This window comes from Chiloscyllium plagiosum, chromosome 9 (assembly GCF_004010195.1).
Source record: "Chiloscyllium plagiosum isolate BGI_BamShark_2017 chromosome 9, ASM401019v2, whole genome shotgun sequence".
Classification (NCBI taxonomy): Eukaryota; Metazoa; Chordata; class Chondrichthyes; order Orectolobiformes; family Hemiscylliidae; genus Chiloscyllium; species Chiloscyllium plagiosum.
The window spans coordinates 8,003,711-8,020,484 of NC_057718.1; the positions used below are offsets into that span (position 1 = coordinate 8,003,711).

General features: G+C 44.4%; 1 protein-coding gene across 1 annotated transcript in view; it reads right to left on the reverse strand.

Moving 5' to 3' along the window:
* Positions 1-1,430: 1,430 nt before the first annotated feature.
* adgrg6 (adhesion G protein-coupled receptor G6) overlaps positions 1,431-16,774 on the reverse strand; it is a 119,099-nt gene continuing 103,755 nt past the window's right edge. The window contains exons 22-25 of the mRNA XM_043696747.1: positions 13,615-13,898; positions 12,153-12,254; positions 10,599-10,748; positions 1,431-4,613 (exon numbers count right to left, since the gene is read on the reverse strand). Coding sequence (XP_043552682.1) covers positions 4,435-4,613; positions 10,599-10,748; positions 12,153-12,254; positions 13,615-13,898 — 715 coding nt within the window. The 3' untranslated portion in view covers positions 1,431-4,434. The remainder of the gene's footprint in view (positions 4,614-10,598; positions 10,749-12,152; positions 12,255-13,614; positions 13,899-16,774) is intronic.

Below are 16,774 nucleotides of genomic sequence, written 5' to 3' on the forward strand. Positions count from 1 at the left end.
AGAGACCTAGAGGGTCAGGTGCATAGTTCTTTAAAAGTTGCATCACAGGTAGACAGGATGGTTAAGAAAGTATTTAGTGCACTTGCCTTCATTGGTTAGAACATTGAGTACAGGAGTTGGGGCATCATGTTGAGGTTGTACAGGACATTGGTGAGGTCTCTTCTGGAATACTGTGTGCAGTTCTGGTAACTCGCTATAGGAAGGATATCATTAAACTGAAAAGGGGTCAGACAAGATTGACCAGGATGTTGCTGGGAATGGGGAGGGCTTGTGTTATATGATTGGGTTAGATCGGCTGAGACTTTTTTACTGGAGCGTAGGAGATTGAGGTTATTATCTTATTGAGGTTTATAAGCTCATGAGGAGCATAGATAAGGTGAATAGCAACAGTCATTTCCCCAGGGTAGGGGATTTCAAATCTAGGTGGCATATTTCCCTAGCAAGAGGAGGAAGTTTCAAAAGGGAGCAATGTTTTCACACAGAGGGTGGTTCGTGTGTTGAATGAACTGCCAGAGGAAATGGTGGATATGGATACAGTTATGACATTATAAGACATTTGGGTAAATACATGAATAGGGAAGGTTTAAAGGTATACGGAACAAATTCAGACAAGTGGGAGTAGTTCAGTATGGGGAACTTGGTCAGCATGGTAATGTTGGATCAAAGGGTCTATTTCCGTGCTGTATGACTCTACGACTCTATTCAGCTAGTTCTCCGTCACTCATTGAGAGCATGGCTACTCTGATAATGCTTAATTCAGCATTCCTTGTTTTTCATGTAATCCTCAACTCCCTGTACTGATTAGAAATCTTTCTCAGACTTGAATGTCCTTAATGACCTGATCTCTACAAGTCAGAGAAGAGTTTTACAGATTCACTCCCCTCTAAGTGAAGAAATGATGGATGACTTCTTACTTTGAGATGAATGCCTCTGATCTTAGTCTCTCCCATGAGAGGAAATATTCTCTCCACAACACCCTGACAAGCCCCTTAAGAATCTGACTTGTTTCAATAAGATCACCTCTCATTTTTCTCAATTCCATGCCCACAAGGCCGATATACTCATAAGAAAAGCTCTAAAATCTCAAGGTCAGGCTTCCTATGATCCCCTCCAATGCCAGAATATCTACCTGGTAAAGGAACCAATATGAACTTGTATTTATTCAATAGGTCTTCCTTATGTTTATATGACATTCACTTTAAAATAAAGGCCAATATTGCATTTGCCTTCCTTATTACACATTGCTAGCTTTTTGCGATTTATGCATTTTGTGCTTTCTGAAGTCTTGCTCCATTTAATTAATGTTCACCTCCTCCATGTTTACATTCAAAATACATAACCTCACAGTTTTCCAGATTTTATTTAACTTTTTTACTCATTGAATTAACCTGTCTGTGTCCCTTTGTAGATTCTGTGTGTTATCCTCCCTTCTTGCCTTTCCACACATATTTGTGTCATTCACAAATTTGGCGATAGCACTTTCGCTTTCCTTATTCAAGGCATTAATGAGTAAAGCTTTTATTTATTTATTTTTGTACAATAACAAAGAAAATCAGAACAGTTCAAAATGGTTTCACAGAGTTAAAAATACCTTGACACTTACAAATGGCATGGCAACTACTCAACAACATTGACAAGGACGAGAATAAATAAATATTTACAGGAATGACTAGACTAACATCAGCAAAATGTCAACAGAATGCAATGAGGGAGGGAGTGGGTCAGGAGGGGGGAATCACATTGTAGAATCACATAGGAACATCATACGGAAGGACTTAGACTGTGACAAAAGCAGAAAGTGTTGAAGAAACTCAGCTAGTCTGGCAGCATCCATGGAGAGAGAAACACGGTTCGTGTTTCAAGTCAGGTATGACCTTTCTTCAGACTGGACTCGAAACATGAACTCTACTTTCTCTCTCCAAAGATAGTGCCAGGTCTGCTGGGTTTCCCCAGCAATTTCTGGCTTTGTTTCAGACCTTCAGCATCTGCAGTATTTTTTGTTTTACCTTATTTACTACACAGTAGTAAAGGTGCTTAACTTTGCAGAACAAACAGCTAATGCGGTGATTGTCAATTTGCAACAAATCTAGATTACTGAAACCAACATGAGCCCTTTTTCTGTTGGGCAAGGTCAAAAGGTAAACCTTTCAAGCATCCCTTTAGAATATTATCTTGCATGGAGACAGTTGACATGTTTGATGGCACCTTATACCACAGGCAATACTATCTCACCACTGAACGGCCCCTCCTTATTGCAGAAGTAAGTGTGCCATTAATTTTTACGGTCCTCCTTTGCTGCCATGTGCAGCCACACACACACACGCACACACACACAGACCAGGTCAATGAAGTCAAGTACATCAAGGTTTTACATCTGCCTCATCCTCAAAACATCTCAAGAGCGGCCTGACATTTGGGCAACACCTTGAAACATTAACTCTGTTTCCCTCTCCACACCTGCTGAATGTTTCCAGCACTCCCCTGTTGCTCTCTGTAAGATCACATTTACTCCCTGCTTTAAAGACTGCAGGCTTGTAAGACCTAGACCAGAGGTGGTGTCCAGGTGAGTCCAACTTCTCCCTTTCGCCTCACTGTCCCAACCACAATGAGCTCAATGATATTGCTGCATTCCCATGTGCTTTCTGAAGGTGTGTTGAACACCCATTGATGTTCCAATTGGTGCCATCGCCACTGCCAGGTTGCTGGTGGTACTGCAGGCAAGAAAAAAAAGCTGGAAACACACCACCAGAAAAAAGACACAGGTGAACATACTGGAGTATTTGCAAGCATTTCATGACAAATCCGTTTGCAAACATTGGTGATGGATCTAATGTACCTTCTGAGGTCAAATGGAGTCACAGCTAAATTTGGGTGATCATGATAACGATAAAATATCCCTTGCTCCCTGAACTGGTAACTGGGCTCAATCATAGAAAGTGCTTAACATCAGAGGAGCCTGTTTTACGATTGTGAGCTCCTGCAGAGGCAGTCAGGCGTACCATATGGGGCCAGATTCAGAAAAGGAAAGCCAGTCGTGCCTACTAACAAGCCTGTACCCCAGCCTCTTGATGGGTCAGCTAGATTATTTCGCTCTCCCAAACCCAGCCTTCACGATGGAACTGAGTTGCTTAAACCTGGGATCAGCAATGTTTTTGCCCAGCCACTCACCGTACCCAAGGCCAAGCAACTCCTTACTCTGCTGACAGCATCTCCCTGTGCCCCAACCAGTCACTTCCCACCAAAACTGACTGAGGTAATGGCGGCCAGGGTGAACCCCAGCTCTCAACTGAACCTCTTGCCTTTGGAATGAAAGCCCTTTGCATTGGGTGGCACATAGACCTTCTTTTCTGATTACTGTAATATGCTGTAAATACTACCACCTTCCTGTTCACTTAGTATCAATCTACCATTTTGACCCAATAGCTTGGATGAAGTCGGGTGGCTGGAGGCTCATGTGGAGTATAAACCCAAAAATGGACTGGATGGGCCGAATGGCGTGTTTCTCCACTATGAATTCTCTTTTTGCTTGTTATAGGCATGAGGAAGCTGTACAAACTGTGTCACAGATATCTCAATATTCTAATTCAGCTCTTTCTTGAGTCCAAGCTGTCATTCCTTATTGGTGATTGTTCATAGTATTTATCAGGGTGGTGTGTTCCTTCTTATTCTGGGGCCTGTGACAATCGATTCCAGAGAAATCAGGGGCAACAGAATGAAGTGCCCTCCCCTCTGGCACTACCTCGTGGCTCAGACTAGAAGCTGGGGAACTTTTAACTTCCGAGCATCAGTGCAAACACTCCCCATCCCAGGGCCTCTCTGAGAGAAAACTGTCAAGTCAGGTCTAACCATTGGCAAACTTCCCTACAGTGAGCTCTGAGGACAGCAGAAACAGGGCCAAAGCCTCACAATCTCATTTCAAATGGGTATCTCACAGGGAAGGACAACTGGGTGGGGAAGAGCAAGGAGGTTGGAGAGGGTGGGGATAGGATAGTGGGCTGCATTCAAGCTTAGATCGCAGAACTGATATGTTCACTGTATGACCCAACAGTCTCAGAATGGGAATCCACATGTAATCTGACCTGTACCAATTACTTCAACACACAAAACTACTAGATAGAGACAATATAAGCGATCACACTTAGCTTCCAGAGTTTAGATGATATCAATAAACCAGTTAGCCAATGCCTATTTGGTTAATAATATCATTTAGACTGCTGTATTAAATCTCCATCCTCCAATTCACTCCCAAATAATAACAGCACGTTTGGTGCCACTCTCTCCACCTCTTCCTGCTGTCCTTTCCCACCATTCATCTGTGTCGAGTGACCCATGATCTATTATCAGACTCAGACATACATACATCCACACACACACACACAACTCTGGGCCCATCTCCTTCTGGAACATTCCTTGCGTGTGTTTGGTTTTCGGTCATCAGAATTTCGTACTGTGGCTGAAGCTGTCGGACATCATGATGTTCTTGTAGAAGTTGTCCGAGTGAGTTGGGTATTGACTCGTGACCTTGTCCAGGACATTATGGGTGGGAAAGACGGGGTCCTGATGGGCATCCAGATGGTCAAACTTCGATGACGTCACAGCTGCAAAGAGGCCGCCTGCGGTGGGAAATTAAACAGACATCATAAATATGGCAGCCAGACCAGACTGGGCAAGGATATAATGTGCACACATGATCATGTTTAGGAAAGAGACCAAGTCATTACACGCAAAGAATGTTCACTCTACCTTCTCAACCTTGTCTTTGTTTAGGGCTTTGGGAAAGTGAGGATCTTTCAACTCATCAAGCTCACTGATTCACAGGACATGGGCATCATTTATTGTCCATCCTTAATTGCCCAAAGGGTACTTAAGAGTCAACCATACTGCTGTGGGTCGGGAGTCACATGTAGGCCAGACCAGGGAAGGATGGCAGTTTCCTTCCCTAAAGGGCATTAGTGAACCAGATCTGACAATGGATTCATGGTCGTCAATAGATTCTTAATTCCATATTTCTATTGAATTCCAACTCCACCATCTGCCATGGTAGGATTTGAAACCTGGCCCCTGGAACATTACCTGGGCCTCTGGATTAATGTCCAGTGATAACATCACTAGGCCATTGCCTCCCCTGTCACTGTTTGATTGCAGAGTTCCTGATGGAACATACTGTCCATGACTCCTCCCTGCCACACGTTTGCAACATCTAGCTCATAATTTAACACTGTCACTGTGGCTTTATAAGTCTTAAGTGAACACATTTGTACCGATGTTGTATAACATTTGTACCAATGTTATACAGCAAAGTAAACATTGCAATTTCGGTGAGGCTGTGACATGTGACGACAAGGAGTTAGATCAAACGTGCAGTGGGTTACCTGCCGTTGTTACAACACATCCCTGTCACTAGCGTAAACACAAAAGCACCCTGAGCAGTAGGAGTGATTCAGGAGGTCCTAGACAGAGGGTACGTGAGCAAGCACCTTCAGTCAGGCTCCTTTCACCAGGAGCTTCCTCTAAGGTACTGCGGCACACTGACCCCATGACCTTTACTCCATGCCTCTGGCAAAACTGTAAAACTTCCAGTCTTTTACCTTTGATGCCTGTTTTGGTGCCATCATTGGCCCTGGTAACATTTTGTGTGTGAATCGCAGTTGCAATTGTTGTAGTGAATTAAATCTAAGTGCTCAACACTCCAATCCCACTCCCCATTTTGTTTCAGAATCTTAGCAACTCCACAACTTGACAGCAAACAGAGTTGTCACAATCAATTTGTTCAGGAGGGATGGTAGGAAGCACTTCTGCACACAAGGGGTGGCAGAGGTTTGGAACTCTCTTCCACAAATGGCAGTTGATGCTGGATCAGTTGCTGATTTTAAATCTGAGAAGGATAAAATTTTGTTGAGCAAAGATATTAAGGGATATGGGCCAAAGGCAGATATATAGAGTTACATCAAAGATCAGCCAGGATCTCATTGAATGGTGGAATGGGCTTGAGGGGCTGAATGTCCTACTCCTGTTCCTATGACCGAACGTGTTTGGGGATAGAAACACGAGCTCTATCTGAAAAAACGTTCTGCAGTCAATTTTGGTAAAATTAGTTCTATATCTGACTAGAAACGGAGACATAGAGATGTACAGCATTGAATTAGACTCGTCCAAGTTGACCAGATATCCTAACCTAATCTTGTCCCATTTGCCAGCATTTGGCCCATATCCCTCTAAATCCTTCCTTTTCATATACCCATCTAGGTGCCTTTTAAATGTTGTAATTGTACCAATCTCCGCCACTTCCTTTGGAAGCTCATTCCAAACACGTACCACCCTCTGGGTGAAAAAGTTGCCCCTTAGTTCCGTTTAAACCTTTCCCCTCTCACCTTAAATCTATACCCTCTAGTTTTGGATTCCCCTATTTTTGGGAAAAGGCCTTGACTATTCACCTTATTTATGCCCCTTATGATTTTATACACCTCGATAAGGTCACCCCTCAGCCTTCGACACTCCAGGGAGCCTATTCAGCCTCTCCTTGTAGCTCACACCCTCCAATCCTGGCAACATTCTAGTAAATCTTTTCTGAACCCTTTCAAGTTTCACAACATCTTTCCTATAGCAGGGAGACCAGAACTCTATGCAGTATTCCAAAAGTAGCCAAACCAATGTCCTGTACAGCTACAACATGACCTCCCAACTCCTATACTCAATGCACTGACCAATAAAAACAAGTATACCAAACACCACTGCCCTGTCTACCTGTGACTCGGCTTTCAAATACGAATATGAAAAGTTCAAACATAATTTCAATAGCTGTACATTACCCTACAAAAAGAAGACAAGACATCACTGTAATTCTCAGTAACCATCAGCTCATTTCAAACGTTTCAATGTCTGGACACAACGTTATTGAGGGAAAGTGAAATCGAGGAGAAAGCGAGGACTGCAGATGCTGGAGATCAGAGTCGAGAGTGTGTTGCTGGAAAAGCACAGCAGGTCAGGCAGCATCCGAGGAGCAGGAGAATCGATGTTTCGGGCATAAGACCTTCAGCAGAATATGGGCTTATGCCCGAAATGTCGATTCTCCTGCTTCTCGGATGCTGCCTGACTCAGAAAGTGAAATCTGTTTGGTTCAGACTGTAATCCTCCAATACCGACAGGAGTCAGTCCCACCATGGAAAAGATGATCCATTTGCTGATCCGGACAGCCTCCACAGACAATAATGAAAGAAAAAGCAGGCATTTTCTGTTTGCGTAATAGTGACGACAACAACAACAACCATTCTGCATTCAGACAGCACCTTTTTCTTAAATGCCGTAAAACGTGCCTGGGCGCTTCGAAATTAATTTTGATATTGAGGCATGCACAAGGATTCATAAAGGTGGGTGACCAAAAGCGTGGCCAAGGTTTAAAGGGGCAAATGAGAGGTTTGGGGAAGGAATTTCAGAGATTTGGGCCCAGCTGAAGGCACAGCCTTCAACGGCAGATTGAAAATGCCAGGGTCCAGAACAATACACGCATGAGGTGTCAGCTGGCTGGTGGGGGTCCGAGAGATAGGGTGGGATGAGGTCATGGAGGGGTTTGAAACCAAGAATATTATTTTAAAAAGCCTATCTGGTTTACTCATGTCCTTCAAAGAAAGAAATCTGCCATCTTTGCCTGGTCTGACCTGTGCGTGGCTGACCCACAACAAATTGGCTGACTTCGAGGAAGTGCAGATGCTGGAGATCGATGCCAGAAAGCCATTGTTGGAGAAACTCAGTGGGCTTGGCAGCATCTACAGAGAGAAAGCAGAGCTAGCGTTTCGGGTCTAGTGACTGCATTCTGAAAATGTTCAGTTGAAAAGCAATTATTTCAGCTAACAAATACTTACTTGTGATGATTACATCACATGAAAGATGTGGAGGCGAGGGTTTTGGACTGGGGTGGACAAAGTCAGAAGTTACATGACACTAGGTTATAGTCCAACAGATTTATTTGAAATCACAACCACCTGATGAAAGAGCAGCACTCCAAAAGCTTGTGACGTCAAATAAATGTGTTGGACTAAAACAAAACTTAAAATCTGGGGGTTTCTGATACTGGGAGTCAAAGAAGGTCCGTGAACACCAATGGATTAATAAACCATTGAGAAACTGATCCAGTGAGGCACAGATGTACACAAAACATTGAGACTTTGCAAAATAGAAACAATGGTTCAAGTAATCAATTGATTCTGCTGCAGTGAATGTCAATGGGCCATTGGACAGTAACTTTGTTGAAGGTCCAAACAGAACTTCCCAGTGGCAGTGTTTTGTATCATACATTAATTGGAAAAACAGTCTCTTTGCCTGTGTTCAGGATGCATTGTCCCATCAAAGTCTTTTGGCATTTAATGGTGAAATAGGACTGTGGGGTCACACCAATGATCTGGTTTTCAACAGAAGCGTGTTTGCAGCACAGAGCAGTCCATAATCTCAAAAACAGACTACAGGCCGTCAGGGAAATGGAAATCGCTCTGTTGTAACACTGAGTCAGCAAAGGTGGACCTTTGCTATGTATCTAACTCATATTTCAGCTAACTTAGACTTATTTAATGTTGCAGTTGGGCTGTAGGTCATAAAGTATTCTCCAGCATAAAACTTTCAACTTTTAATTAAAAAGCAGAACATAATGCAAATTCCGGTTCCAATGGAAACAAAGCTTACCTAGTTAATGCCTGCTATCAGTCACATTATACAGAGATCAATCCCTCTTAATGAGGCTACAAAAGACTCAACTAAAGAGAAGCAAAGCCTCCACTGGTGGGGAACTTCAGCATCCACAGGTTTAAAGTGACCAGTTCCTCCCAAACTAAACACACCACATGCTATGATCTTGACCAACATGAGGGTGGTCAAGATCAAGGTCAACAGATTTTTTATTTCAATGAATTGAGGACTGTGTGGACTGGACAGGAAAGTACCGTTGAGTCAGAAGATCAGCCATGATTGTATTGAATGGCGGGCACTGGTTTGAGGGACTGAATGGTCTCCTCCTGTTCCTGTCTTATATTGCCTTCTTAAGCATGTATTGTACCTTAGCACCGTAGTTTCTGAAAGACATTTAACTCACCACAGTGGCACCTAATAAAGGCCACCTAGTGCTCAACAGCAAAACACAATCCTCACTTTCAAAGTATTGGATCCCCAAACAATTGTATGAAATAAAGTGGCAAACTTCCTGCATAAGGCCCTGTTTCATTAACACACTGGTATCGAGAAGCCTTGAAAGGACAGGCCAGTGGGGCTCCAAGATGTAGCAAAGGGGATAGTCCCGAGAGAACAGCACCAAGGGAGAAGTGTAACTTTCAATGTGCAGAAGGAAGTCAAGGCAAACAGCTGCAGGAAAGGTCAGAGGAGGCAGCGGTAACATGCACAGTGCCCTGCAAGGGTAGAGAATCACCATCAGTCTCCCTCAATAAAGCCATCAACCACCTCACCTGCCACCCAAGTCAAACCTGGAAGCATGCTGAAAGAGATTGGTGCAGTGCTCAGGCACAGTTGTGTCAAGTAGAAGATAGAGGTATGGGACGTCCACATGATCCCAGTCAGGGAGAAGAAGAAGGTCTTCAGGTACAGGCAAGGCATGTCAAAGCAAAAGCATCAAGCTTCAGCCAGTAGTGCATGGGATACTGAAGGAGTTTGGCTTCCTTCAGTATCTTGACCAGAGTGCGTGCAAGGTGGAAGGCTGCCTGAATGTGAAACACCCAAGACTTAAGAGTCCATCCAACATGTGACTACTGCCACATGCTCTGTCCAACATGCGTTACCTTGTAAAGGGAGCCCATCTCTGCGCATGGACACACTCTCAGGAGCCATCACCCTGTTCCAAAAACATATCAAAGTTTGTTAGTCAGAGCGCCTCGACGTGAAGTTGATAATTCGTGGCTTTTGCAAAGCTCAGCATTGCAACTGGGTTTTCATTACTCCAGGGGACTGACGTTTACAACCTCAGCAGAAGATGCATGCAGTGTATTTCCTTTTTGAAGACACAACTCTCTGAATCATAATCATCATTTTTTTGCGTGCTTGAGAACTGCAGTATTTGTGAATCTTTTCTGAAATAAGCTGAAAAAGACATATCCTGGCGTCAGGGAGCAAAAGCAGAATATTTCTGAGCAGGGAGAGACAACGAAAGAACTTCTGCTCTATTTCTCAGTTGAACCAGATGTGAGATTAGTCCAAAGGTGATCATTTATTTCACCGAAAGTGAAGGATAATCCGTGTTTTTTAACTTGCTACTTGCCGATCTGTGAGAATACTGCAAGACAATTGGCTGCACACTGTTGCTGTCAGCATCGCTGCTGCTGGACTCCTGCAGTGCTCCTTTGTTTTACTCCAGGATTAAGCTACGAGCTGGAGAGGGGAAGTCCACACCGCAGAGATCACTAGATCTCTCTTTGAGGCACTAGTGAGCATCCTTCCTTAACTGCTGACTGGAAAATGTAGCCCAGTGCTGCTGCTGGAGGGGTGAAATGTGAAGGAGAAGCATATTTGGAAGGTTGCGTTTATTTTAAAGTAAAGAGCACACAGTAATGGTCCCAGAATGATCTGAAGGGTCATGCAAAGAGCCTAGAATCTCTCAGCCTTACCCTTGCTGCTGTTTTTAAAGAAGCTGGAACCAGACTTAAATTTACTTGTCCAGCTGGTGGAGTTGGAGCCAATGGAACTGGATGACAGCGATTTGCCCAGGTTCTCGGAGCTCACTTTCTTGGTGTTGTTTGTGATTGTTCGACTCCAGTCTAGAATTGAAACATCAGAAATGGCCGTTAAGACAAAATCCTGGAAACGTACTTAAAAAAGAATGAACGATTAGCGACATGAGGTCAAACTTTTTGCACACCTCATTGATTCTCATGAGAACTGGCACAGCCCTTTGTCCACTGCACACACAGACGGCACCCTTTAGTCAATGAAACAGCAGATGCCGGAAATCGGAAACATAAACAGAAATTGCTGGAGAAACTCAGCAGGTTTGGCAGCGTGTGTGGAAAGAAAGCAGAGTTAACATTCTGTTCAGTGATGTTCACTGAAGGAGGGTCACTGGACTCGAAATGTTAACTCTTGAGAAATCTTAGACAAGAGTGTTGTAAACGTGGACTGGATGAAGTCTTGTGGTTCTGTTGCATGTCCTTCAACTTCCCTGGACATTAAACCGAATGACCTCAGCTGGAGTAAACCTGTGGGCACCCCTTTTGAGGAAAGACATGAATTAGAATTAGATAGAATGAGAATTAGGTTTATTACCCCGTATGCTTAAGATACAAAAGAGCAGGAGTACTGTGAAAAGTGTAGAAGGTCACCAACAGAGAGTGCAGGAGTGATTTACAAGAAACAATTCCAGGAATGAGAAACTTCAGTTGCGAGGATAGATTAAAGATGTTGGGACTGTTCTCTGTGGAGAGAAGAAGGCTGAAAACAGATTTAACAGAGGGTTTCCAAACCATAAGCGGGCTGGATAGAGTAGACAAGAGAGCAAAAAGATTAGATTAGATTCCCGACAGTGTGGAAACAGGCCCTTCGGCCCAACCAGTCCACACCGACCCTCCAAAGAGTAACCCACCCAGACCTATTTCCCTCTGACTGATGCACCTAACACTACGGGCAATTTAGCTTGGCCAATTCACCTGACCTGCACATCTTTGGACTGTGGGAGAAAACCAGAGCACCCGGAGGAAACCCACGCAGACACGGGGAGAACGTGCAAACTCCACACAGACAGTCGCCCGAGGCTGGAATTGAACCTGGGACCCTGGTGCTGTGAGGCAGCAGTGCTAACCACTGAGTCACCGTGCCGCCCCAATGTTCCCAATCATAAAAGAACAAAAAAAAGAACAAGAGGGTATGGGATTAAAATGAGATACAAATAAAGAGAGATAAGACATTCTCACACAGTGAGTGGTCAGGGTGTGGAATGCACTGCCTGGGAACGTGGTGGAGGCTGGTCCAATTGAGGCATTCAGAAATGAATCTATGGATACAAACAGTGTGCATGGATATGCAATAAGCTAAGAGATTGACACTAGGGAACAGGACCAGTACAAACATGATGGGTCGCATGGTCTCTTTCTAAACCTGTAAATCTTTGCACGTTTCTGCATCATTATAATTTGAGAGGCTTAAATGGAAATCAAGCTGGGACCTACCGGAATTTTCTGGTAGTCGAAATCTGCCGCAGCATAGATAGCGCCTCCATTGCTTCTGTACGTTTTCTTTCAGGGCGCAGTGAAACATGAAGATGAAGAAGCCTGCGTTCAAGCAGAAGGTCTCGGTTACAACAGACAGCACTGAGCACTGGGTCGGAGTTAACCCGATGGAGTCCCCTCATGGGAAATCCTCATGCAACTCCATCATTCCTGTACACAAGCTGGGGTTGGATGGAGGTTTCCGACCGTGGGGACAGTTTGGAGGAGGTTTCCTTCAGAGGAAGCCAAATATTTCCAAAATAATGAGAGGGTAGTGCTGAGCGAGAGCAAGCGAGGGCGAGAGAGAGGAGAAACTGGTTTCCTCTGGCAAATGATTGGTCAGCCAATTGAATACTCAACAAATGAGAACTTGAGAGGAAATAAAGATCAGACAAACTAGAACACATTTCCTGAAGGCACAATGAAATCAGACTCCATCGCATCTTTAGATGGTAATTGGATAGGCATTTGCAAAGATCTAATTGGTAGGGTTATGAGGGAAATGCTGGAGTATGGGACTAAATTGGAGAGCTCTTTCAAAGAGTCAGAGCCAGGTGTGATGGGCTGAATGGTCATTTCTTTGATCTGACAATCTTTCATAAGAACATAGGAACTAGGAGCAGGAGTAGGCCGTCTGGCCCCTCGAGCCTGCTCCGCCATTCAATAAGATCATGGTTGATCTTCTCATGGCCTCAGCTCCAATTACCCGCCCTCTCACCATAACCCTTAATTCTTGTATTGTTCAAAAAATTCACTATCTTAGCTTCAAAAGCATCCAATGAGGAAGCCTCAACTACTTCACTGGGCAGGGAATTCACATCATTCTGGGTGAAGAAGTTCCTCCTCAATTCTGTCCTAAATCTGCTCCCCCTATTTTTGAGGCTATGCCCCCTTGTCCTAGTTTCACTCAATACTGTACTGGAATCATTAATAGTATTCCTACAGTGTGGAAACAGGCCATTTGGCCCAACAAGTCCATGCCGAACCTCTGAAGAGTATCCCACCCAGACCCATTCCCCTACCCTATTCCTCGACATTTACCCCTGACTAATGCACCGAACCTACACATCCCTGGACGCTATGGGCAATTTAGCATGGCCAATCCAGATAACCTGCACATCTTTGGATTGTAGGAGGAAACTCACGCAGACATGGGGAGAATGTGTAAACTCCACACAGTCACCTAAGGCTGGAATCGAACCTGAGTCCCAGGAATTGTGAGGCAGCAGTGCTAACCACTGAGTCACCATGTCAACCCCTCCTCTCTGCTTCCATCTTATCTATTCCCTTCATAATGTTATGTGTTTCTATCAGATCTCCCCTCATTGCTCTATGAAAAGAGTGCCGATTGGCTGGAAAGTTGGCTCTCTGATGAACTGCACAGTTGTCATGGAGAAACCAAGGTGGACTTGACTGTGATTACCTTGCAAAGAGTTGAAGATTGCAAACAGGTACATGAAAGCCAAATTCACTGGCCCCCAGGCAAAAAACGCAAAGCCCCAGGTCATCCCCAGGAGGAAGGTCAAGCTGATGACACTTCGTAGGTTCCGCAAGGCTTCCTCCTTCAAGTTCCGGTGGCTTTTCTTGCCACTTCTTCCGCAAATCTGCATCAGCACCACGATAAACATGGCTACGTTCACCAGGAAGACGATCACAAAATAGCTCACACAGCTGATGTAGAACGCAATACGATCAATGATCCAACAGCTACAGAAAAGGAAACGAAAGTGGGTAAGATCGGAATGGCGTCGGTTGAATTAGAATCAGAGACAAAAATAGAAATTGCTGGAAGAGCTCAGCAGTTCTGGCAGTATCTATAGAAAGAAATCAAAGTTGGTGTTTTGGGTTGAGAAGGGTCACGCCCAACATGTCCACACTGACCCTTCAAAGAGTAACCCACCCAGACCCTATTACTCCACATTTACTCCTGGTTAATCACCTAACCTACACACAATGGGCAACTTAGCAAGGCCAATTCATCTAACCTGCGCATCTTTAGACTATGGGAAGAAACCAGAGCAAACCCACTGGGAAAATGTGCAAACTCCAAACAGACAGTCGCCTGAGGCTTGAATAGAATGGAGGTCGCTGGTGCAGTGAGGCAGCAGTGCTAACCACTGAGCCACTGTGCCACCTCCAAATTCTGTTTTCTCTCCTTAGATGCTGCCAGACCTGCTGAGCTTTTCCAACAACTTCTTTCTTGTCTCTGACTCACAGCATCCGCAGTCCTTTCGGATTTTATTTTGAATCCGAGTCGGAATTAGCTTCATTGCCCCATATACTGACATGAGTTCAGTGAAAAGGTAACAAGTCGCCACATACGATGCCACCTTCGGTAGAAAGGCAACAGATTCCTGAGTCTAAATGCTTCAGAAAAAAAAATTACAAATAAAGAAGTACAACATCATGTTTGATAAATTAGCAAAATAAAGTAAACAAAAAGTTCAGAATACCAGTCCTTCCACGGTAATATAATGAAAAAAAATGAAAAGAGAATTGAAAACAAGGTCCATCTTAGTCCATGTTGTAGATCCAGACTCAAGGACCTGACCCCCCACCATTGGAATTTGAGGCCAGACTCCCACAATGCCAAAGAAAGAGCCACGTGGAATCACAGACCAATGCCAAAGGAGAGCCAGGCTGACACCAACAAGACCTGTTGCTGAAGCCATCACAGGGAGTCCCAGGTTGGTCACTGGAATCCTCGGCTTAGATCCAGCTGACCTTCAAAAGAAACAGCTCTATTGACCGAGGACATAGCTAAATCATTACTGCCAAACGTTGTTGCTGAACTTGGGTTGGGCCGCACGGTGGCTCAGTGGTTAGCACAGGCTACCTCACAGCGCCAGGGACCCGGGTTCGATTCCCAACTTGGACGACTGTCTGTGTGGAGTTTGCACATTCCTCCCTGTGTCTACATGGGTTTCCTCCGGGTGCTCTGGTTTCCTCCCACAGTCCAAAGATGTGCAGGTCAGGGTGAAATGCTAAAGTGCCCATAGTGTTTGGTGCATTGGTCAGGGGTAAAAATTGGGTTGGGGAATGGGTCTGGGTAAGTTACTCTTCAGAGGGGCAGTGTCAGCTTGTTGGGCTGAAGGGCTTGTTTCCACGCTGTAGATAATCTAATCTAGTATCAATAAGTAAAACAAAATCATCTTCATTTTTGAACTTCCTCAGCAGTTTACGTTAATTAAGATATTATTCTGGAAACAGGACACAGAATGTGAGCAGACCATGAGTAACACGGTAAAATATTGACAAATATATTGGCACATGTTAAAGGCCCAGGCTGGGGTAAAAGCATGCAGACATGTCAATCACATCGAACATCGTCCAGCCCTCACTCTCACTCTGCGACTTGGCACAAGTAACGTTCAGAGACACCAGTTGTTGGGAATGTCGCTGTCCTCTCAGCTGTTCCCGACGATGGAAATATGAGCTCTCAAAAATAACTTCCCACACCACATCCTCCTGCAGCCCGCAACAGTGTCTATTCCCAAATCTATGACTCAAGAGAAGCCTCTTCGAAGAATGCAGTAAATCTCAACCATATTGATGACAGTGGAACAAACTGTGCGATTTGAATGGAATCAAACCAAAGTTAAGCGAGACCTAATCTACAATGAGAGGTTTGAGCCTTTGTAGAAAAAATGGCCAGCAATTCTCCAGAAACAAAAGCACCACTGGAATCAAAATACCTCGTTGCTCACCTCACTCTGGTCAGCGGATGCTGCTGTGCTCATATTGGCTGCCATGTTTACTACCCCTCGTGAATTCAATGACTGAGGGGTTCATTGGGCAGCCTTAAGTGTGGAATGCATTAACAATGGCCACTTTTGTCGGGAATAATATGTTATTCTGAGTTTACTACAATCTGAAGTCCCCAACTGCTTCCAGAAGATCACCAGCATCCCGGTGCCAAGGAAACGTCATGTGCTGTGCCTCAAATGACTACCGCCCGGTGGCTCTGTGGTCCATCATTATAAAGGCTTCCAGAGGTTCTTCTTGGCTCACATCAGTTCCAGTCTCCCAGCCCGCCTTGATCCCTTGCAATGCGTCAACCGGCGCAACAGGTCCAGCTCCCTGGCTCTACACTCATCCCTGGAACATCTGGACAACACGGATACCTGCATCAGGCTCCTAATTATTGATTACAGCTCTGCCTTCAATACCATAAATCCAAGCAAACTCATCTCCAAACTCTGAGTTCTAGGTCTCTGCTTCCCTTTCTGCAAGAGGGTTTGGTTAAGAAAAAGAAGGAAACATATGTCAGGTAAAGACAGGATAGATCGAGTGAATCCTTAGAAGAATATAAAGGCAGCAGGAGTATACTTAAGAGGAAAGTCAGGAGGGCAAAAAGGGGACATGAGAAAGCTTTGGCAAATAGAATTAAGGAGAATTCAAAGGAATTTTACAAATACATTAAGGACAAAGGAACACTAGGGAGAGAATAGGGCCCCTCAAAGATCAGCAAGGCGGCCTTTGTGTGGAGCCACAGAAAATGGGGGAGATACTAAATGAATATTTTGTGTCAGTATTTACTGTGGAAAAGGATATGGAAGATATAGATTGTAGGGAAATAGATG